The 23,176-nt window shown below is 45.0% G+C and overlaps 1 protein-coding gene across 3 annotated transcripts in view; it reads right to left on the bottom strand.

The window, feature by feature from the left end:
- MCC (MCC regulator of WNT signaling pathway) overlaps positions 1–23,176 on the bottom strand; it is a 428,184-nt gene that overhangs the window by 54,737 nt on the left and 350,271 nt on the right. For all 3 annotated transcript variants that reach the window (XM_059916875.1, XM_059916876.1, XM_059916877.1), the window contains 2 exons: positions 15,894–16,057; positions 13,610–13,816 (listed from right to left, as the gene is read on the bottom strand). In XM_059916875.1, the coding sequence (XP_059772858.1) occupies positions 13,610–13,816; positions 15,894–16,057 (371 nt within the window). The remainder of the gene's footprint in view (positions 1–13,609; positions 13,817–15,893; positions 16,058–23,176) is intronic.

Below are 23,176 nucleotides of genomic sequence, written 5' to 3'. Positions count from 1 at the left end.
AAAGCCTTTCCCAATTGCTGCTGACTTCTTCCACAGCAGAACACAGAACGTGACTTCAGTGGCCAGTTTCTCATTTCTCCTGAAGTGAGTATGTAGCCAGGCCCCACCTAGAGGCCCAGAAGAGAAGTTTGTCTGTTACGTACATCGGAAACCTGCAGAGTATGAAGGTGAGATTCTCGTCTTTCAGTGGCTCAGAGTCCTAGGCTCAGATGTCTGCCCTAGCCAGACATCTCGTGAAACATGCTCTGAGAAGGGACACCAACAAGGAGTGTCAGCGTTGTGAAAGAAGCATTCTTCTGCCTTCCCAGAGTAGGAAACGCCGGCAGGCAATCTGCAAGGTTGGGTAGCTGTTTAACAAGCAAATAAGAAGGGGAAAAGGCATGGGGGGCTCTGAAGGTTCAAGGAAGGAAATGACAGTAAAATGCCAGAACTCTGCTTCTCTCGCTTAGAGTTCAATGACTTCCCAAAGAGCGAAAAGGGTTTCATAAAATCATTTTATTAGAGAAGAGAATGGACTGGAGCGAGGAAGAGAAAGGAAGTAAGTCCAAGCTGCACGTGAGAAATGATGAGGGCTCAAACACCATCAGTGAAGTGGGAGCAAAGATGGCTAATACTCCCTAGGCCAGCATCGTCCAATAGAACTTCTGGTAACAACGGGAATGTTCTATAGCCCTACCGTCCACAACGGTAGCCACAAGCCACATGCAATATGCCTAGTATACCTAAGGAACTTTATTTTTAATTGTACTGTATTTTAATTAATTGAAATTCAAATTTACATAGTTTTGCATGGCTAGTAGCTACTGTATTGGTCAATGCAGTTCTAGAACGATTCAAGAAAGGGACAAGATACCCAAACTTGTGGCTGGAATGACTTAGCAGATCATGGTACTACTCAGCAAAATGGGGAAAACATAAGCAGCTGATTTCTCAGAGATAAACAAAGATGCCAACTTTGGATATATTGAATCTGAGGAAACCATCAGATGTGTGAAGAAGGATATTCAGTCAACAATTAGAAATATAATCTGAGGGAAGGAGATCAGAACTGGACTTCTACATGTGGATAAAGTTGCCAAGGGAAAAGGTGCAGCCATGTGGGTGGGAGGAGAGACTCTACGTAGCTGGTTGGACCGAAGGCTCAACTGAGGACAGTAGGAAGGGGCGGCTTTTGCTCTAAGAGAGAAAGAAGAGCTGAGGATAGATAATAAGAAAGGTGTGTTTGCAGACTGGAGAATGAGGATGGGAAACAGGAGGCTCCCATCTGATGGTTTTTGTCTCTCTTAGAGACAAGAGTTAAGGTCCTCTGCTAGGAGAGGAGGAGGGAATAGTAGTAGTCAGAAATGAGAAAGGAAGCTGACCGATAACCCAAAAAGAGAGAGAGAAAGAGAGAAAGAGAGAGAAAAAGAGAGAGAGAGAGACTTACACAGCAGCACTGAGAAGTCAGCTGAGCTTTTTCATTCTAGACAGCAGACTGACTCAAGGCATTATTTTCTTCAAACCCCAGAGACCTCATGAAAATGGTAGTAAAGAATAAAAAAAGAATCAAAACCATAACAGTGAAAAGAATGTGCTTGGGGCATTAGCGGACAGAGGATTTGGGCGCATTCCTTAAAAGCAGAGTGGAAGGAAGAGTACTGATGAAAGAAACAAAATGGAAAAAGCCAAGTTCTATAAACTATACAAGGGGAGATGGCCAATCTACCCAGAAGAAGGTTGGCAGGGTTTAGATGCAGCCTTGGCAGGTACTACGAAGGACAAGAATGAGATGTAGGGCTGAAAACAGGAGGGGTAACTGTCTGTATACAGAACAAATGGAAATTTCCAGCATATGACAGCCTCAGCTAAAGTAAACAGACAGTCCTCCTATGAAAAATGCATAGAAATGCTGCATAAAAAGGAACAATGAGAAAGAAATTCATTGCCAAGGTTCAAAGAAAGACAGTAAAATCTCCAGGTGCCAGAAATGAAGTGAAAAATAAGGTTAGAGAGGTTAGGAGGGAGCCGTGGGATCGAGAGCAGGGCGTGGAGTGTGCATGCCAGGGTGTGGGTGGGGGAGAGGGACAGGGGCCCCTGCAGGTCAGGCTTTTTGAGCTGATCCTCCAGCATCAAGCTGGGAGCCTTCCTGCCCAACCCATCTGTGAAAAGCGGACTCAGCGCGCTGCCCCGGAAGCCGGAAAGGAGCCCCTGGGCTGTGCAGATGGGTCAAGCCTAAGAAACCAACATCTCAGACCTGTGACACATTTGGGTGTGGAGTCCAAGTTTATCCTAGCTCCCTAGTGTGGGACCCCAATCTTACAAATTCACAGTGAAAACTGGTCTGGATTTTGCCAGGCCACTCACTGCCCCAGAAACCTAACTGGTAAACCAGCCAATATCATTAGAGAACAGGAAGAGACTTAAGCCTCCCATGACTGGGAGCCCAGGACCATGGAGCTGCTCGACATGGAAGGATGACTGCAGGGAGAGGAGGATGAGACAGGAGAGCCAGCAGGCTAAATCAGGAGATGAATCCACTGGAGGAGAAATCAGAATAAAGCAACCAGTAAACCACATCACAATCACAAGTATGTTTAGGGCCCTTAAAGAGATAAAAGGAGTAATTTCTCTACACAATAAATTACGAAACAAAAATAGGCAGATATCAAACAAGAATAGGTAGGTGAAAAAAAAAGCCCATGGAAAACGTAGTCAATGAAATAAAATCAATGTACAGGTTAAGCTTTAGACTGGATAAAATTGGAAAGAGAAGTAGTGAACAGGAGCACAGTACAGAGAATTCAGAACACAGCATGGGCAGCTAAAGAAGGACAAAATATGCAAGTGTCACTGAGAGGCTTCAGCACACTTTTAAAGGAGTTCCAGAGGACAGGAACACAGATAATGACAGAGAAACACTATTTGAAAAGAAAACACGTGAGTTTTCCAGACGTAGAGACCAACGTAAGTCCCGAGACTTAAGTATCATGTCAGGTGCTAAGTAGTTGTGGCAGTCTTTAGATGTGTCTGCAAATGCTTTGATAGTCCCTCCATCACTGGACTCCAGTTCCCCTCTCGTTGCACACGCTTGGCCTGAGAGATCGCATCTGATGAACAGAGTGTAGTCAAAGTGCTACCACATAACTTCCAAGGCTAGGTTAGAAAAGGCAATACAATTTTGCCTAGCTCTCTCTTGGGATGCTGGCCCTTACACGCCGACGACTCGGTCGTGAGGAAGCACAGGCCACACGGAGAGGATGCTTGTGGGTGTTCTGACCCACAGTCCCTGCTCAGGTCCAGACAGCAGCTAGCCTCACCCACCAGACAAACGAGTAAGGAACCCTTCAAGACGACTCTGGCTCCAGCCACCATCCGACTGCGACCACATCTGAGCCCAAGAGAGAGAGTTGTCCACTGGAGCCCAGTCATCCCCAGGAGGATGCAGTTATCAGTAAATGATTGTTGTTTTAGGTCTCCATGTTTGGGGTGGTTTGTTATGCAGCTGGTGCTAACTGGAAGAAGTGGATGAAAACACGGCGTATCTAGAAACACTGCGGTGCAAATGTAGGGCGAGGGGAAAGGATAAAGAGAGAATCTTAAATCTGTCAGGTGGGGAGAGATGACACAGGCTCTGGGGCAGGGAGGGTAGGTCTGTTTCACTCACTACTGTATTCAACACATTGAACAGTGTCTGACACAGCGTCAGTCTCAATACAATCTGTTGAACATCGCCAAATAAAACTGTCACCCGAAAATCCAATACCTAGCCACCTACAGTAGGCTGAGTAATGGCCCCCAAAGATGTCGACACCTGAATCCTGGAAACCTGTGAATATATTACCTTACGTGGCAAGAGGGAATTTGCAGGAATGACTGGAAAAGGCAAGGAAGCATAACTGAGAAGGAACACAGCCCTGATGACACTTTGATTAATAAATCTGTGTTATTTTACACCACCGTTGGTGGTAATCTGTCTAAGCAACAACAGGAAACTATACCCCTATCATGAGGAGTGTGGGCAAAAATAAAGATATACTCAAAGATTAAGAATTAAGCACCCGTAGACCTTTGCTGAAAGAACTTCCCAAGGACACAGGCTTTTCAGGAATTAGAACATTAAACTCAGAAAAAGAATGGGATAAGAGAAATAATGATAAGCACAAAAACTGGCGGAGATGTAGGGGCAGAAGGAACCTTCCTATGCTGCCGGTGAGCAGACAGATGGGTGGGCCAGTCTGGAAAGCTGCACTGCAGGATTTGGTCCAATTAAGAACATGCACACCCCAGGACTCTGCAACCTCACTCCCGGACACGTATTCCAGAGGAATTTCCACACAGGACCGAAGAGGACATGTGCACGGGAATATGCACTGGAGCGCTGTTTGTGGTAGCGGGAGGTCTGGATGTCAGGCGCGGTAAACATGGTGGGGACACGACAGAATGTCAGGAGGCCATCAGACCTCATGCATACATAGCGACATGGACAGACCTTAAAAATCAGAGCGCTCGGGGGAAACAAAGAAAAAAGTCTACAGCACGACACGATTGATGTAAATTAAAAACAACACACAAAACATTGTGTATAAGGACACACATAAAAGTGAGGGAAAGGGAGTGGGAGAGAAAAGCAATACATAAATTAAAAGAGGGCCTTCTCACGATCAATGAGTGTGTGCTTTAACAGAGGGATGTAATTAGCTTATTTCTCTGCCCCGCAGGCCAAATTAAAAAAAACGAAAGAAAGTAAATACAAAGATGGGCACTCAGGAGCCTGAGAGATTGTGCAGAGCCAGAGAGCGAGGTGCTGGTGAGGAGGAAGAGTCTGGTGCCAGAGCTGTCGCAGACAAAGATCGCTGGGGTGGGCACAGAGGTGGTTTTCCGGAAAGGCGGGCAGTTCACCGGGAGAGTGAGGCAGGGGTGGGCGTAAGCGGAGCAGCTACTGGCCCTTCGCTCTCCCAGGACAATTGTAGGAGCACAGACTATGAGATGACCGAGTGTGCTGATGAAGGCATCTGTGAATGTGGTCCACAGATGAGTGACAAGCAGGGAAGAAAGGTGGCACCGGAGTCCTGAGTAGGATGAGAAACATTATTATTAGTCATAGAAGAACGAGCCTGTCCCGCTGATGATACGGAGAAGCGGTCGCTGGGTAGCCGTAATTTCAGGCGGTTAGGTCGTAATCCATAGTTACATAGTGTAATGGGGCTGGCTGAGATGAGACGATTTCTACCCTGCAGCGGGCTAAGGATCACTGGGCCGGAAAAGTTCTACTGAACGAGCTTGAGGCGGTGAGTCCGGCGGAGTCTCAGAAAGCTGCCTCCTCCAAGTCCAGGCTTGGGGAGTGTTTTGCAGAGAACCACTTTCTCCTATTGGAGATTTCATAAGACTTTTCTTTCTTGGAGCCCTCCAACAAATAAGAAATCAGAATTTATTTACAGAAGGAGGAAAGCAAGCCCAGCGGCATTTCCATTCTCTGAAGATGTGATGGGCGTATTGTGTTCTTCTGTTCTACAGCCCAGGAGGGAACCTGGACTGGATTACCTGAGTGGCTGTGTCAGGGAAAAGGTCAGTGCTTTGGCTGTCTTCCTCATTTCCTACCAGCTTTCAAACAAACGGACTCAGCTACGTGCTTTATAGCCAAGAGCTCGCCTTTACGCAGCTGGACTTCCTCACAGGAGCAGAGGCTGGAGAAGGGAGACGGGGATGGATAAGCCAACACCGGTGCCCACAGCTAAAAAAGCTGCTTCGCAGTTTCCGTGGCACAAATGTGCACAAAGCCCTTTTAGAAACAGTTTCCAAAGAAGACACGAGGAAATCAGAGTTTTGAGGGTTCTCTGCCTTGGATTGCACTTAAAGCTTCCTCGAACTACAGAGAAGAGGGGTGACAGGCTTTGCCAATAATGCTCCGTCGGGCTCAAGACAAATATATGCACACATAGCCTTTTCTCTATGAAACAGACGTATTTTGTCTTCACTATGTGTTGTTTTGGAATGCCAGGAAGACTGATGGGTGGTACCCTAAGGAGTCTGGCACCCATGTTACTATAAGAGAGGATGCTTTACTTCTGGTCTGTGTGGAAGCAGGAGAAGAAATGGGAAAAAGAGCAGAAAGAACGCAAGAAAGGAGTCCAAACAATAGAAAAATGAATGCTGCATCCCACAGTAAGGCTACCAGAGCTGAAGCTTTGGTGCTAAGAGTTAATGTCAGGGGCTTCCCTGGTGGCGCAGTGGTTGAGAATCTGCCTGCCAATGCAGGGGATACGGGTTCGAGCCCTGGTCTGGGAAGATCCCACATGCCGCGGAGCAACTAGGCCCGTGAGCCACAGTTACTGAGCCTGCGCGTCTGGAGCCTGTGCTCCGCAACAAGAGAGGCCGTGGTAATGAGAGGCCCGCGCACCGCGATGAAGAGTGGCCCCCACTTGCCGCAACTAGAGAAAGCCCTCGCACAGAAACAAAGACCCAACACAGCCATAAAAAAATAAATAAAATAAATTTAAAAAAAAAAAAGAATGAATAAATATTGCTAACTTTACAAAAAAAAAGAAAAAAAAAAAGAGTTAATGTCAGCATAGACCAAGATTATTAAACTTCTGTGGGCCCTAGTTTTCTCATGTCTAAGAAGGGTATAATAGTACCTCTTGTAGAATTCTCGTGCAGACTAAATGAGATGTGCATAAATCACTGCTCATCACAAGTAAATGCTCAAAACATGTTCAGTGTCATAATTCAGGCTCTGCGTCCTGCTTTGCCTTCAGAGGTATCTATTTTTAGTCCAAGAAGGGGTGTGTTTAGTCTGAAAATGTCCAAAGAATGTTAATACTACTAATATTATTAATGCATCCTTAAAAATAAACTATCAAGACTGCACTGAAAAAAAAATGCATTGGTAGGTGGCACCTTGTAAAACTATTTTCCTTCATCGGGTCAGCACGGGAAGTCCTCCCCTACGCCAGGCAATGCACCTTGCCTTTGGAGCCCCAGGGTGTCCATGTCCCGCCAGATTCTAGGATGAGCACACCCTCTCCGCACTCACTCCTATAGCTCATGTGACCCTGGTGAGTGGACAGACAGGGTTGGGAATCTCTCCTGTTTCAGATGCAAGATTCATCACTGCCATACTGTGGCCCCTGGAGGAGCAGGCTAGGCATGAATAAAAGTGCCAGAAGGCTGTGGTTCTCTCTCTTTTCACTCCACCCGTGGGGAGAGAGGTAAAGATGGCTGGAGAGGCTCTTGGAACACGCCCAGTGACTGAAGGACACTGCCTTCCCTTTCCTGTCCGGGAGATGGCTGGGATCACAACAGGGAAGTGTACAAGGGTCCTACACCCCATTCATTGATTTGGTGGCTCATGGAAGGGCCTGGGCATCTATCCTTTGAAAGGGCTTCCCAGTGATTCTGTCACACATGTTGAGAGCCACCTCGAGATGGGTGAGTGAAACCGCCAGTTTCTCTGGCACCCTGATTCCTGTCCAAGTCTATCTGGTATCACACTCAAAGCAAATAAATCAGCTGTGTTAGGAACATTTATGGCTCAACAAATACCCATGTGCTCCTTCATATTTCTCAGCCCCTCTACGGTTAGGCGGAGCATCTGTATAGTTCTGGCCAATGGGCTGTGAGCAGAAGCATGCAGCCATAGCGGTGAGTCTGTTCAAGTGATGTTTTAGATAATGGGTTACCATCAGCCTGGGTTCCTGAGTGAGTACATGGCGCAGAGCTGTGTGCTCATCTCTAAACCTGCACTGGACGTGCAGTGCAACCAGAAAATAAGCTCTTTTGGGGGGCCATGCCACTGAAATGTGGGCGGTTAGTTTGCTACTGCTGTGTAACCTATCCTCATCTTGACTAATACTCCAGTTACACAAGGGAAGAGCCAGCCGGGACTCCCAGACTGAGGTGGAAGGAGAACACTGGAGCAAGATCGCCCTCCTCTCAGCTCCCTCCTACGAGGCCAGATTAGGGCTGGGAACGTGAAAACAGGGTTGCTGCTTGTTTGTTTGTTTTTAATAAGTATTTTATGAATTTAAACTTCGCTAATATTGGCATCTTCTTCCCCATATAAAGAAACTCCTAAGAGAAATGGAACAGGTAAGATATGAATAAATTTCCATCAAGGACAAAAGAGAATAACTGTGCTTGTGTGTGGATGTCAAGTTATTAAAGCTGGGAGATACCGATCATGATCCATAATCCATACTTTATTTTTTTGTTTCTTCAATTTGAAAATTAAGGAAGAGTAGAAAGAAAGGACTTCCCTGGTGGCACAGTGGTTAAGAGTCCACCTGCCAATGCAGGGGACACAGGTTCGAGCCCTGGTCTGGGAAGATCCCACATGCTGCAGAGCAACTAAGCCCGTGCGCCACAACTACTGAGCCTGCGCTCTAGAGTCCGCAAGCCATAACTACTGAGCCCGAGTGCCACAACTACTGAAGCCTGCATGCCCAGAGCCCGTGCTCCACAACAAGAGAAGCCGCCGCAATGAGAAGCCCGTGCACCGCAATGAAGAATAGCCCCCACTCGCAGCAACTAAAGAAAGCCTGCACGCAGCCATAAATAAATAAATAAATAAATTTATTTAAAAAAAAAAAAAAGAAAGAAAAAAACATGCCTATCTTTTCACAGCCTAGACTTACTAGCCTCTTAATATTTTAGCATATTAGCTTCCCTTCTATTTCTGTGAATCTACTTCTATATATTAAAAACCATACAACTGTAAGAATACACACTTAAAAAAATAAACTAGGACACTACAGAAGTGTTCAAAATATCCTTTGACCCATACTCATAGGTACTCACTCCCCCCAATCCCATAACTATTATGAGATTGGCTTAAATAGTTCTGCTCTATTTTAAATATTTTTGCATACACACATATAGAATTCAGGCACATTTATACACATATAAATTCACAGTAAATATAAAGTACTGTTTTGCAGTCCTGCATTTTCAATATACAGACAAGAAAAGTATCACGGAGAAGGAGGCTGAGTGAGAAGAGTTCACATGAGATCTAAGGCTAAATAAGGCAAAACGGAGATGAATATTTAACCTATGTAAGGTCACAACAGTTTCACTTCTAGAATTATCTCCACTGTTACTGATTTTTAGTTAAAAATATCAAAGCGATACTGACGTAGCCTATCATGGGAGATAATTCAGATGAAGTGAATGGCTGCTTCAGAGACAGACCAGCTCTGGACACCTCAGCAGGACCCTATACATCTTATGTCCCAGTAAGGGTGGTCAGCCTAATAGTAAGTACATATTATAAATGAATTAATTAGTAGAAAGAAGTAGATAATAAAACACATGGTTAACCTTTCAGGTCATTACTCTTTCTAAGCAGACTCCTTCATTTGATTTGGACTCCTCTTTCCAACCCCTTTAAGCATGAACACTGATCATCAAGTGCCCTTCGAGATAACGTGGGCGAATACTGAAAGTGGATTCGATCAGGTGTTCAGAACCCGTGCAGTAGTTAGAAACAGGCACCAATGGATTTAGAACTAATGGCTTTAGGGGTGGCTCTTGGGCTCATACAAGAGGATGTTCAGTAAATCGCCACAGGTGGTGAGTTTACAGGATGAGTGCTACACCTGCACGCTGCACACATGCCCGAGTAGGAGGACAGTGCCGGACCCCTCACACCTCCGAGATCCCTCCTGTATCAGAATGACTGTGGGCAGACGCAGTGCAGCACCACCTCCGCTGGCAGACTCACAGACTTAAAAGTGGCCCAAAGGGTATCATCAGCCTGATATCCCTAAAGGAGAAGGAACTGGGAACTGGATTCAACCACACGGCCAACAATTCAACCAATCACATTTACATAATTAAACCCCAATAAGAACCTTGGATTCGGAAGCTTGGGTGAACTACCCTGGTTGGCAATACTCCGAGTTGGCCGCACATCACAGCGCAAAGGAGGTAACACCATTCAGGACTCCAGGGGAAGAAGACAGCTGGGAGCTTTGCCTTCAGACCTCTTCCAGACTTCACCTATATGTCTCTTAGTTTGGCTGGCTCTGATTTGTATCTTTTTGCTATAATAAAACTATAACTGACTTTGCAGAACTTTCTGAAGAGTTTGTACAAAATCTCATAAGGAATGTGTGTTGCCTGTGTTTGATTCAAGTCTATGGTTCAATGGGACACAGATTCATGAGCCAGTGGTCACATTCAGTTTGCTTTACCAAACTATCTGAGGAAAGCACTCATCATTTTTGCCACACGGCAGTTTGACCTAAACAATTAGGTAAAAAATATGTAATACAGAGAGGCTGGACCTGCCATCACATGTCCCTCCTATGAGTTCTCAGGGCTTCTCCTGTGTTTATCCCTCCCTATCACTTGACATGTACCACTGTAATGACTTGTTTATTTGCCTGTCTCCCAAACATCCTTCAGGCCAGGGTCTGTGTCCTGTTCATCACAGTACCCCCTCTGCCTAGCAAAGAGAAGGTGACCAATCATGTTTACAAAATGAATGAATGAAGAGCCAAGTGCTTCCCCTTCTAGAGTAATTAATTCTACTTTGCCTAAATTACACCCGCTTCTTTCAGTGTGAGGAAATGAGTGGTTCTATTACAGAGCATGCAGACCTAAATGATTACCTCATTTAATAATGAGCCGGGACCAGTAATAAAAACTGTCTGCCTGTTGTTCCTTAGTTACTGCTCTGCCAAGTAGCCCAATCTGTTAGCTGACATTAAAGATCTAATTTAATTAAATCTTGAACAAGGCTCAGAAAACCTCCTGAGAGCACTCTGTTTAATCACAGGCAGGGGGCAAGCACCAATCCTATTGATCTGGTCAGTTCAAATTCTATACAATGAACGTGGGCAATGAAAAAAAAAAGTGGCCTCTATTGCTTTCCACGCAACTTTGATGAACTCTGGATTCTGAGTTGCTAGAAAGACAGGAAAGGCCAACCAGCCATGTTATCACGTGGTACCACAAGGATGGAAATAAAACTAGACCTCAGTCATTCCTCAGAGCTATACATCATGAAGAAGACACAACGACCAACCACAAAAGACAGATTTCTCCTCGGGGGAATAAAATATATTGGGTGGTGGTAGGTAGAAGTCATCCAGCATTTAAAATCTAGCAAACTGGCATTTACAGGCATCTAGCAAATTTTGACACCCACAATTGTCTTGAAATAAAGAGAAATAAATCTAATTCATGGGTATGTATAAAAATTCCTGAGGAAATTTCCAGTTGAGGAAGAGATACAAGTTCCCCAATATATTTTTATTTGGAAATATAAATTATATAAATTTATATAAAATATATAAATTTATATAAATTATATAAATTTAAATAAAACCGTATTAACTGCAAAACTTACACGGTAATAAATGTGATCAGAAGAAAGATTTTGAGTGCTGTGTGTGTGTGTGTGTGTGTGTGTGTATGTGTAGTTATTCAATGTCCATCTAAGAGTTCTAGGAGTCCTTCAAATATATAAGAATTCTTGGGGGAAAAAAGATGGTATGGTGTTAATCTTTCCAGACTACTAAACAGGTAACTCTGGATTTCATCCCAAACGATTACTGATAATTTTTGAGCATTTACTACATGCCATGCGTTGGTTAAGTGCTTAGATAATTCATGAGGATTACCTAGTTTCCCTGCACTGAGTACTATTATTACCCCCACTTCATGGCGGAATAAACCGAGAGGTTAGGTAACTTGCCAGAGACTCACAGTGGCTTGGGAGATCAAGCTGTGACTCCAGGTGGTCTCAGAGCCCTGGCACAGAGTGTGGGACCATCACACTATGCTGTCCTTAATACTAACCTCCAGAGTTGGAGAAAATACTTGAAGGGGAACTGGCTTTTTCCCCTTTGCTAGTCACAATCAAGGGCTGTCTTGTGCTTTAGTAACTCAAGTTAGAGGAGGAAATTTATTCTAAACTGCAATATGTAATTAGGCCTACAACCAACATTTCCTTCACAAAGCAAGCACACCTAATTAGGGCATTAGTCATAATGATCAGGGAGTGTAGCCCAGGAAATTACAGGTGCTGTGGGCCTTAGCACTAAGTAAATGTCCTCAGCTTGCCCAGAAGTCTTTGCTGACTGCAATGATTTACACCTGCTGTTGCAAGGACAGAGACTGGCATCCGATACAGCTGGGTTCTGAAAATAAGCTTATGCGTGTGAGTTCACACAAAATGACATTCAGATATGAGAGTTAGGAATGCTGGCAATAGCCACAAATGAGGAAGAGAGTTGATAACATTCAAAAATAGTAATTTCTTCTATATTCATAAATAATGGCAATTATGAAAACTGCATGTAGATTAAAAGGAGAATGATGTACACACACTGATCTTACTGAAAAGCAAGTTAAAGAGTAATGGTGTGATCAACTGGATGTATTTTTTTCTCCTCTGTATGCAAAATTACCAGTCACAGCACAACTAGAAAGCAAGATTCTAATATTGCCACAATGGAGAAAGAGAATAAAGTAGGCCTAGTAATTCAAAGGGAAGTTCAGAGGGAATTGTTTCTGATTGCAGAATTCATTGCTTCACCTCCAGTCCAATCACAGATCAAACTAATAGCCAAACAAAGAAGTACTTGTGGGTTCCTAAGAAAAAACTCCATCTTTGGAAAAGTGAGTGCTTTAACAAGTCTGCTAAACATTTCTATCCTGAAACATCAGCTCCTTTAGTAATGGCTGTATTTCCTAAACAAAGTGGTTCTCAAACCTGTTCAGGCCATAGAGCCATTTAGTGAGCTGGGGTGACTACCAGGAATTACACACACACACACACACACACACACACACACACACATACACTCTCTCTCTCAGAACATACACACACACACACACACAAATATATATATATAAGATTATTAGGGGCTTCCCTGGTGGCGCAGTGGTTGAGAATCTGCCTGCTAATACAGGGGACACGGGTTCGAGCCCTGGTCTGGGAGGATCCCACATGCCACGGAGCAACTAGGCCCGTGAGCCACAACTACTGAGCCCGCGCGTCTGGAGCCTGTGCTCTGCAACAAGAGAGGCCACGATAGTGAGAGGCCCGCGCACCGCGATGAAGAGTGGCCCCCACTTGCCACAGCTAGAGAAAGCCCTCACACAGAAACGAAGACCCAGCACAGCCAAAAATAAAATAAATTAATTAATTAATTTAAAAAAAAGATTATTAACTTTAATAAGTCTGCACTAGAGGAGAGGACATGTCACATTAGACTCAGTATGGATATGTGAGAGCAGGTACTATAAGTTTCAAGAAAAATTTACAGAAGAAACTGCAAAGGGGAAATTCTGTATATTTTTGCAAATTATAAAATATTATTATCCTACCTCAAAGGAAGAACATTTTAATTGACCTTGGGGAAGATGTGTGTACCCAGAGAATGGTTGAGAAGCACTGCACTGGGATAATTTTTAGCATCCACTTAGATCTGCGATTGCAGAGAAGAGCGTTTTTAAAAATCTTACCTGCACGTCTCAGCACTTTCAGAATACTTTCATAACCAGAAAGGGATGGTGATTCACAAGACTAGAAATGCCACCAAATTCTTGGGGCTGCCCTTGGCTCGACCAGCTGGCTTCTCCTTTGGCCCCAGCGCCCCGGGAAAGGCCTGGCACTCACCCTCCTCCGCAGCCGGTCCCGCTCCTCCCGGATGGCGTTCATGGTGGCCTTGGTCCTGTTCAGCTCCTCCTCTTTGCTGCACAGCATGGCAGTCAGGCTCTCGTTCTCTTCCCTCAGCCCAGCCAGCTCCTTCTCCCATCGAGACCGCTCTTCAGCAAGGTTGGGATACAGGTCCCGGCCAAGGACCCCTTCGATCTCCTCCACTGTCTGGAAAACACAGCCACAGAGACAAGCCAAGTGAGTTCCCTGGGAGAAACGGGAGGAGGAGAAAACAGGCCAGCCTGGGGTGAGTGTCCCCAGAGGGGTGGGTTCCACCGTCACTTCACTGCAGAAAAGTAATCAAGACTAGCAGTAGCCCCCGATTATCTATCCTCTCCCCATTTTCAGATGAGGCTCTGTCACTTGCCTGGGTCACAGTCTGTGTTACCCAGCAGTCCCCCCAGTAAGAAAAACACAATCCCTTCCTGGTATTTAAGTCTATCAGTAGTGCTAACTGCCATGTCCACACAGATGTTTATCTCCCTCACCCACGGTCCAGAGTCGGTGAATACACATGACCAGACAGCAAGCCAGTTAGTGATCCTGAGAAAGCAAATGTGAAGTTGCAAACTGCATATAAAATATAACTTGAAGTTTCCTAAATTATAGGCTTCCCATGTTCCAACTCAGCAACGTGATAGGTCACATCACTGTTTACAGCTTTTAGTGTCACAACAGAATCAGAAGGTGTGAATGAGGTTCAGTCCCAACATAAGAAAGACAAAAATAAACCTCAGTGACACAGAAAAGAGTAAGTTCATTGTGGAGGTTTCTAAGACAGCAGGGATTTAATTAATAACACAGCTATGTGCTTAAAAAGAACAGAATCTTAATACTACGTGGAGAGTTTTTAAAAAATTCATTAAAAACACCAGTATTAATGGAGAAGAAATACGCATAAAATTTGAAAAAAAAAAAGGAACAACTCATTCTGTTTGCTTTCAGAAACTATTCATTCACAATTATTGCCCTTTGGAAAAGGAAGCATGCACCAAATGACTTGGAAAGAGGAGGTGGAATTACCATGTAGGGGTAGAAGGCAGTGAAGAGATGGGATGGGAAACAGGTCTCAAAAATGGGTGGCGTAAGGATGTGTCACTCTTGGATGCTCACATTGGTTCCCTGATGAGGACAGTTACCCAAATCGTGCTGCCACTTTCCACATGCAGTGCTTTGTCTTTCCTCTCAAGTCAGAGACTCATGTCCTACTCAGCCCTACTCCAGGGCCTGCTCTGTCCCTTGCTGGTTGGCAGACACCCTTGGCTTCCTCCTTCCCTCTCAATGCTAAGGCTGGGGCTAGTACCCAAGCTGACATTACAATCAAATACAGGCTCTGGAGATTACAAAGAAAGAAAAACTAGTGGTTACTTCCCCAAACCACATCAACTATGTATTTTTAATTGTGATGAATAAAGATGGGAAACCAGATGTACTATAAACATGAATCATGGTTTACCTCGAGATACCATAGCTCTTTTGTGAAATCCAGGATTCCTGCTGATAGAAACTTGGGCCCAGAGTCCTCAAACATTTTTCAAATAACACATCACATTTTCCCTTTATATAGGCTCCTCTCAGACTTTTCGATTTGAACTGTGATGCCTAGGTCACTAAGCTCTGGTGAAGTAACATAAAGATACCAGAGGCCCTGTATCAAGGGGACTTGACATTCCCATTGCTCATGATGAGTTTGTGCAGATGCAGCAAACTCTTCTCACCTGGTCCTCCCTAAGCAGTAAGATGAATGCACATGAAAGGCGGGACTGAGGTCCAGTCCAGTACACTCAGGATAGATGACTCATTCAGGCCCTGAACTTCCCCCTTGTTAGCACCATGAATAGATAACTCCGGATATAATATTCCAGAGGCCCGAAAGCTTTAATAAAATTCCCAAGTTAATCTTACAACCCCAGAGTGCTATATGATGAACCACACTAAAATGACATGGTTCAATACTAGTAGTCTAATAGTTTCCAAGGAAGTAGTCATTTTTGCAGCAAAGCCAGTGATCTTGACTATTGATATAATGACTTTTTCTGATGTGAGTCAACCCAGCAAAAATTTATAGGGCTCCTGCTTCTCCCTGGTGGCCCAATCTTTAGTATGGCTTTCTTAGAAACACTCACTCTCTAATAGGTGTTTGAGTAAAATCACACTTCAGAAGAAAGGCTCCTGATCATTTCCCTCATATGATCTGAAAAGAGCCAGACAGAGAGGATGGGGGGTTGGGGGGGAGGGGTCCTACCTTAATAGCCAGGTCACAGTGCTCACTGGCAGTGGTGAGCTGCTCGATGTGTCTGTCCACCTCTGCCACCGAGAGGCTGCAGCTGCTCTTCTTCCTGCAGCAGACCACGTTCTCCAGCCCCGTCAGCACCCTCTGCAGTTCCGAGTTCAGGTCGCTGCAGTTATCTGCAAGCGGATGCGGATACGACGAGTTAAGCAGGCAGGTGGGCAATGAGCGCTCTCCGTTTCGCTTACGGAGAGGAACCCACTCAGGTGAAATGGACGGCAATGGCTGGACATGTCCAAGTTTAACACCGGCAGCCTGATCTCCCAGCCTGCTGGCTTTCTGAGGCCTGGGGCCAATGCAAAGGCTTTAATAAGGAGTTTCAGACCATGGCCATTTTCTAGACAGCCATGCCACGCTGCATTCTCTCGTCTTTCACTCAAAGGCAGCCACTTCTCAAGTTTCTCTAGTAAGAACAAAGAAGTGTCCCAGAAGGGGCTGTTAGGACTTCTGGTCAACCTTCCTGCTCAGCCATTCAGATAAGGACTGATTTCAGAAAGTTTCAGCTAAAAAGATCTCATAACCTTACTAAACGAAAAAAAATTTAAAAACCCCAGAGTGAGCAGAGACACTAGGTGTTTAAAAAAAATAGCAACTGTATAAGAGACAGTTCTTGCCCTCAGCAAGCTTATAATCAGGACTTTTTTTTCCCTGATATAACCAGTCAACAGGCTCTACCACTGCAATTTATACAACTTCTTCCATCAGAGGGAAAACTACTCTAACAAATTCCATATTGTTCTCCATGTAAATGTCTTGTGAGCAATTCTAATAATTTGATTCTGACTTAAAAGTCTGGGTTACTTTTAATTGCTGGACACCCAGGGCTTAGTCCGGGGAGGAGAATTAATTATAATCTTAATGTGAACTAGACATATCTTAAAAGATCATTTTTGGGGGGGCAAAAATCCCCTTAAGTCAAATATAAATATGTCAACCTATTTTGGATTCTATGTATCACTATGCCATTCAATTCTTATAGCAAGATAGGTGTTAACTACAGCAATTTATCAAAGTACACCTTTCCCTTACACCCGGCCTGACTCCTGTATGAAAGAAGCTTAATGTCTTCACACTTCCCTCCTCTTCCCTTCTCATCGCAGGTTCCATGCCCTAAAATAGTCAATTGCCTTTGGTGCTCACTTGCGGAAGACTTCAAGAAAACTCTCAGCATTACAGTAAGAGGATTTCTCAGAATATTCTGGGCAACTTTATTTGACTGCCTATATCTACAAGTTACCTAAATCTAGACAGAAGAGAAGTCTGAAGCTTTCACTGCAACCAATGAACACAATGATTCCCCCTCCTCTCCAACCTGCTTTCCCCATCTCTCCCAGCTCTGTGAACAGCATTACCATCCTCCTAGTTACTCTGGTTAACTCTCCGGCAACCTTGATTTCCTTTTGCTTCACACCCTAAATCCAATCCATTTTTTGTCTGCAACCTCCAAAACATATCCCCAAACTGACCTCTTCTTACCATCTCCACTGACACCAGCCTTGGTCCCAGCCACCATCATTTCTTAACTGAACCACCTGAACAACCTCCTACCTCCAGTCCCCAACACTGTAGCCAAAGTGGGTCTCTTAAGGACATAAGCTGGATCACGTTACTCCCCTGGCCCAAACCGTTATATGGCTTCCCACTGTCATTCAACTAAAGTCTAAACTCCTTACCAGAGTCTGTAAGACTCTGCACCATCAACCCTGTTGATGTTTCAACCCAGGCTGTACCGTGGAACTCCCTGGGGAGCTTTTATAAAACACCAATGTCCAGGCCCCACCCAGGCCAATTAAATCACAATCTCTAGGGGTGGAACTTTGGCATTGGAAAATTTTTTAGGCTCCTCAGATAACCCTAACGTGTAGTCGGGGTGGGAACCACTGACTTCTCTGGTCCTTGCCTCATCTGTCCACCTTCTGCTGCATCACTATGCTGTGTTCACGCTCCTGCCTTCTCTCCATCCCTGGAAGATGCCAACCTCTCATCTGCCCCAGGGCTTCCTTTCCCTTTGTTGTTCCCTCTGCTGAGACTGATTTCTACCCAAATCTCCTCTTACATTCAGCTCTCAGCTCAAATGCCATCTCCTCACCAAGCTCTTCTCTGTCTAAAGCATGGGGTTCCATCTCTTCCCCCTTAGTCCCTGTCCTATTATCCTATCTTCTCCATGGCAATTATCACTATCTGCTCTGACCTATGTGTCTGTCATCTCTCCTCTACTAAAGTGTAAGCTTCAAGAAAGAAGGGACTTTGACCTTCCTCCTCATTTTATCTCCAACACAGGATAGGAATCAAAAGTTATTTTTAAATGACCAGATATAAATACCACATCATTATATATTTAAGAGCCAGCAAGGCTAGAAATAGACTGTCAACAGCAGCGTGTTTTACATCCACCTTATGCTTTTTGTCCTCAGTATGGACCATGCCCTGAACTGCTGACAACAGGAGGACAATCCCCACTGCTGAAGCCCTCTGGAGATGGATGGCAGGTGCCCATCACCAACTCAAGACAAGGAGGTCCACAGCCAGGAGTGGCACTCCTTAGTGCCCACACACACTGATGAAACTATCTCTGGAGCACACTTAATTCCAGGGTAACAAATGGAGAAGTTTCTCCAAAGGATCATTTACCTTGAGGTGCAGGGTTTCCTGGTACCCTGAGCTGCAGTTAACACACACCCCTGAATTATTTGCATTATTCCTGAGTGGGATGAGGAAGGAAGACGTCTCTATTCAGCCATTCATAAGGATTTCCCTAGCACGGCCCCACCTGAGGCAATGATCACCCTGGACATGTTTGCTTAGGGGTCTTCACAGCAGGACTGGAGAGGTGCCACCAGGCTGTGTCCTGAGGATGCTGGCTACAGGAAACAGGAGGCAAGTGTAGGGACCTGATCAGTCTTTCTCATTCTTTAATCAGTTGCTGAGCCCTGGTCTCAGGCTAGAAGCAGGGTACAGAGATGAGCATGAGACTTTCAACTCTGAGAGGCTCACAGATGTACATGGCAAAAGCCACAGTCCTCTCTCCCACCGCCCTGGGGAAAGTAACCACAGAGAGCATGATGCAAGTATAGGACAGAGCATCAGGAAGACAGAGGGGGGACTTCCCTGGTGGCGCAGTGGATAAGACTCCACACTCCCAATGCAGGGGGCCCGGGTTCGATCCCTGATCAGGAAACTAGATCCCACATGCGTGCCGCAACTAAGAGTTCGCATGACACAACTAAGGAGCCCACGTGCCGTGACTAAGGAGCCCACGAGCTGCAAATACGACGTGGTGCAACCAGATAGATAGATAGATAGATAAATAAATAAATAAATAAATAAATAAATAGGAAGATGGAGGAAGGCATTTAAATTAACATGCAGACTGCAAACAGCTCAGGAGCATATTCTATTCATACCTAGGAGGGCTATAAATGCTTTCCTTGGTCTTAGGAAGCCCAATGTCTATCACACAGGCTGGATGATGAACCCCCCAAACTCCTGCCTATTACCCACTGGTTTTACATAAGCCCCACCAGTAATCAGGTGACCCTTGGCTGTCTTTTGTCAGTGTTCCCAGTTTGGGGCCTCACAGTAGGACAGGGTGGCCAGGCTGGCAGAAGCAGATATTCTGGGTCCCCTGTTGGTGCTGTCACATAGCACCAATCACTCACCACCACTCACCCCACCATCAATGCTACTCGATACAGGGTGGCCTTATCTTTCAGTTGGTGGCATATTCTTCTAAATATAGACTTTGAATAAATCCTCAGTTCCTTCCCTTGGCCTCCGATGCCCTGCACGGTATGGGCCCTGCCAGGCACTGGAGCTTCAACACTGAAGGCCAAGGTAGTTGGAGTCTTTATAAAAGACCCGAAGTTTAAGTTACAGGACCAGAGGAGCAAGATAAGCTCAGACAAGGGACCAAGAGTTCCAGAACAAACAGAAAGTGCCTCATTTATAAACCACAATGAAATATCATCTCAGGCCCATTAGGATGGCTACTATATCAACAACAACAGAAAATAACAGGTATTGGTGAGGAAGTGGAGAAATTGGGGTCCTTGTGCACTGTTGGTGGGAACAGTAAAATGGTGCAACTGCTTTGGAAAACAGTAAGGAAGTTCCTCAAAAATTAAAAATGTGATCCAACAATTCCACTGCTGGGTACATACCCAAAAGAATGAAAAGTAGGCCCTCAGACAGATCCTTGTACATCACGTCCATAATAGCCAAAAGATGGAAATAACCCAAGTGTCCATCGGCGAATGAATGGATAAACCAAGTGTGGTACATACATACATCAGAATATTATTCAGCCTTAAAAAGGGAGGAAATTCTGACACATGCTGCAACATAGATGAACCTTAAGGATATTAAGCTAGGTGAACTAAGGCAGTTACTAAAAGACAAATACTGTATGATTCCACTTATATGAGCTATCTAAAGTAGTCAAATGCATAGGGGACAGAAAGTAGGCTGGTGGTTACCAGGGGCTGGAAGGAGGGGGACGGGGCAGGTATTGTTTGCTGGGTACAATTTCAGTTTTGCAAGATAAAAAAAGTTCTGGAGATCTGTTGCACAACAATGTGAATATAACTAACAGTACGGACCGGTACACTTAAAAATGGTTAAGATGGTAAATTTTACGTAATGCGTTTTTTACTACAATGAAAAAAATAAAGGCTCCTCATTTAGGTGATGATCACAGTGACTTTGGTTTGATCAGCACTCTTGACACTTGAGAAAGCGCTTTCACACACATCATCAAGTTCCACCCCAGCAGGAAGGTGGTAAGCCTCGCTCCACAGAGGAGGAATCTGAGACTTGAAGACACCCAGTTACTCACCCACGGATGCACAATGGGTGGGGGGCAGGGCTGGAACTAGAGTGTTGGCCTTCTGTGTCCAGGGCTATCTTCACCACACTGCTCCAACCCAAAACAAGTACTGCTGTGTGGGCAAGAACAGGCCAGCTCAGCCAAGCCTGTGAGGGTACCTACTCATAGCCGTTGTTTCCCAGGAGAGGCAACAGAGGGACATATACCAGAATTAATGGAGGAATATTAATAACTGTGAGTGGACTTGGAAAAATTAACGATGTATAATGTAATTCTTAGAACAATCACTAGAAAATAACAATTAAAAGGCATAGCCAGGGGCTTCCCTGGTGGCGCAGTCGTTAAGAATCCACCTGCCAATGCAGGGGACATGGGTTCGAGCCCTGGTCGGGGAAGATCCCACATGCCGTGGAGCAACTAAGCCCGTGCGCCACAACTACTGAGCCTGTGCTCTAGAGCCTGTGAGCCACAACTACTGAGCCTGTGCGCCGCAACTACTCAAGCCTGCGCACTTAAAGAGCCCATGCTCCGCAACAAGAGAAGCCACCGCAATGAGAAGCCCACGCACCGCAAGGAAGAGTAGCCCCCGCTCGCGGCAACTAGAGAAAGCCCGCGGGCAGCAACGAAGACCCAACGCAGCCAATAAATAAATAAATTTATTAAAAAAAAAAAAGAGGCATAGCCAGAAACCAATAAATAAAATAAAATTCTAAAAACTATGCGGTTAACCCAAAAGAAGGAAGACAGGATGGATAGAAGAACAAAAAATTCAGAAAGGGCAAACAGAAAACAAATAGTAAACTGAAAGGCCCACAATCAATCGATCAATTAACTACATTAAATGTTCATAGACTCCCCAAAAGGAAGATACTGTCAGCATGGATTAAAGGCAAGATTGACACTACGGAGAGGATGGTAGTTATCAAAAACAACAACAACAAGAGAAAAGAACAAGTGTTGACAAGAATATGGAGAAACTGTAACCCTTGCACATTGTTGGCGGGAATGTAAAGTGGTGCAGCCACTGTAGAAAACAATTTGGTGGTTCCTGAAAAAGTTAAACATAGAATTACCATGTGACCCAGCAATTCCACTCCTAGGTACATACTCCAAAAAACTGAAAGCATAGACTCAAACAGATGCTTGTATGCCAATGTTCACAGCAGCATTATTCACAAGAGTCAAAAGATGGAAATAATCCAAATATCTGTTGACAGATGAATGGATAAGCAAAATGTGGTATAAACACACGACAGAATATCATTCCGCCTTAAAAAGGGACAGAATTCTGATACTGCTACAACATGGATGACCCTTGAAAACATTAGGCTAAGTGAAATAAGTCAGTTACAAAAGGACAAATATTACATGATTCCATTTATATTAGGTACCTGGAATAGGCAAATTCATAGAAAGTAGAAGAGGGACTTCCCTGGTGGCACAGTGGTTAAGAATCTGCCTGCCAATGTAGGCAACATGGGTTCGATCCCTGGTCCAGGAAGATCCCACATGCCGCGAAGCAACTAAACCCATGTCACCACAACTACTAAGCCTGCGCTCTAGAGCTCGCGAACCACTACTGAGCCCACGTGCCACAACTACTGAAGCCCGCACGCCTAGAGCCCGTGCTCCGCAACAAGAGAAGCCACCGCAATGAGAAGCCCGCGCACCAAAAGGAAGAGTAGCCCCCGCTCACCGCAACTAGAGAAAGCCCGCGTACAGTAACGAAGATCCAACACAGCCAAAAATAAATAAATAAATAAATAAATTTAAAAAATAAAAATACAAAAAAAGAGAGAAGAGAGGTTACAGTGGTTGGGCGAATGGGGCAATATTGTTTAGTGAATACAGAATTCCTGTTTGGGAGGATAAGAAAATTCTGAAAATGGATATTGGTGATGGTTGCACAGCTCTGTGAATGTACTTAGTGCCACTGCACTGCACACTTGACATGGAACTCCGGTGTGAAGGGTCACACGAGGCAGACCCGCTGCGGCACCTCAGGCTACGCTGTGCTTTTTGTAAAGTAAAGCTAATGGCTCGGTTCCATGTCCATGGGACCAAGAGGATGTCCTTTGCAGCAAACACTCATTCCTCTACCAGAGGTTATATCTTTATAAAAATGAATTTGAGGTAGCACATAGCAAGCAACCACGAATAAGGGAAAAACACGATGACTGGGCTTCCCTGGTGGCGCAGTGGTTGGGAGTCCGCCTGCCAATGCAGGGGACACGGGTTCGAGCCCTGGTCCGGGAGGATCCCACATGCCGCGGAGCGGCTGGGCCCGTGCGCCACAACTACTGAGCCTGCGTGCTTCAGCCTGCGAGCCACAACTACTGAGCCCATGTGCTGCAACTACTGAAGCCCGTGCGCCTAGAGCCTGTGCTCTGCAACAAGAGAAGCCACCGCAATG

Source organism: Balaenoptera ricei, chromosome 3 (assembly GCF_028023285.1).
Source record: "Balaenoptera ricei isolate mBalRic1 chromosome 3, mBalRic1.hap2, whole genome shotgun sequence".
In the NCBI taxonomy this organism is placed as follows: Eukaryota; Metazoa; Chordata; class Mammalia; order Artiodactyla; family Balaenopteridae; genus Balaenoptera; species Balaenoptera ricei.
This window is presented reverse-complemented; position numbering and strand designations above follow the sequence as displayed.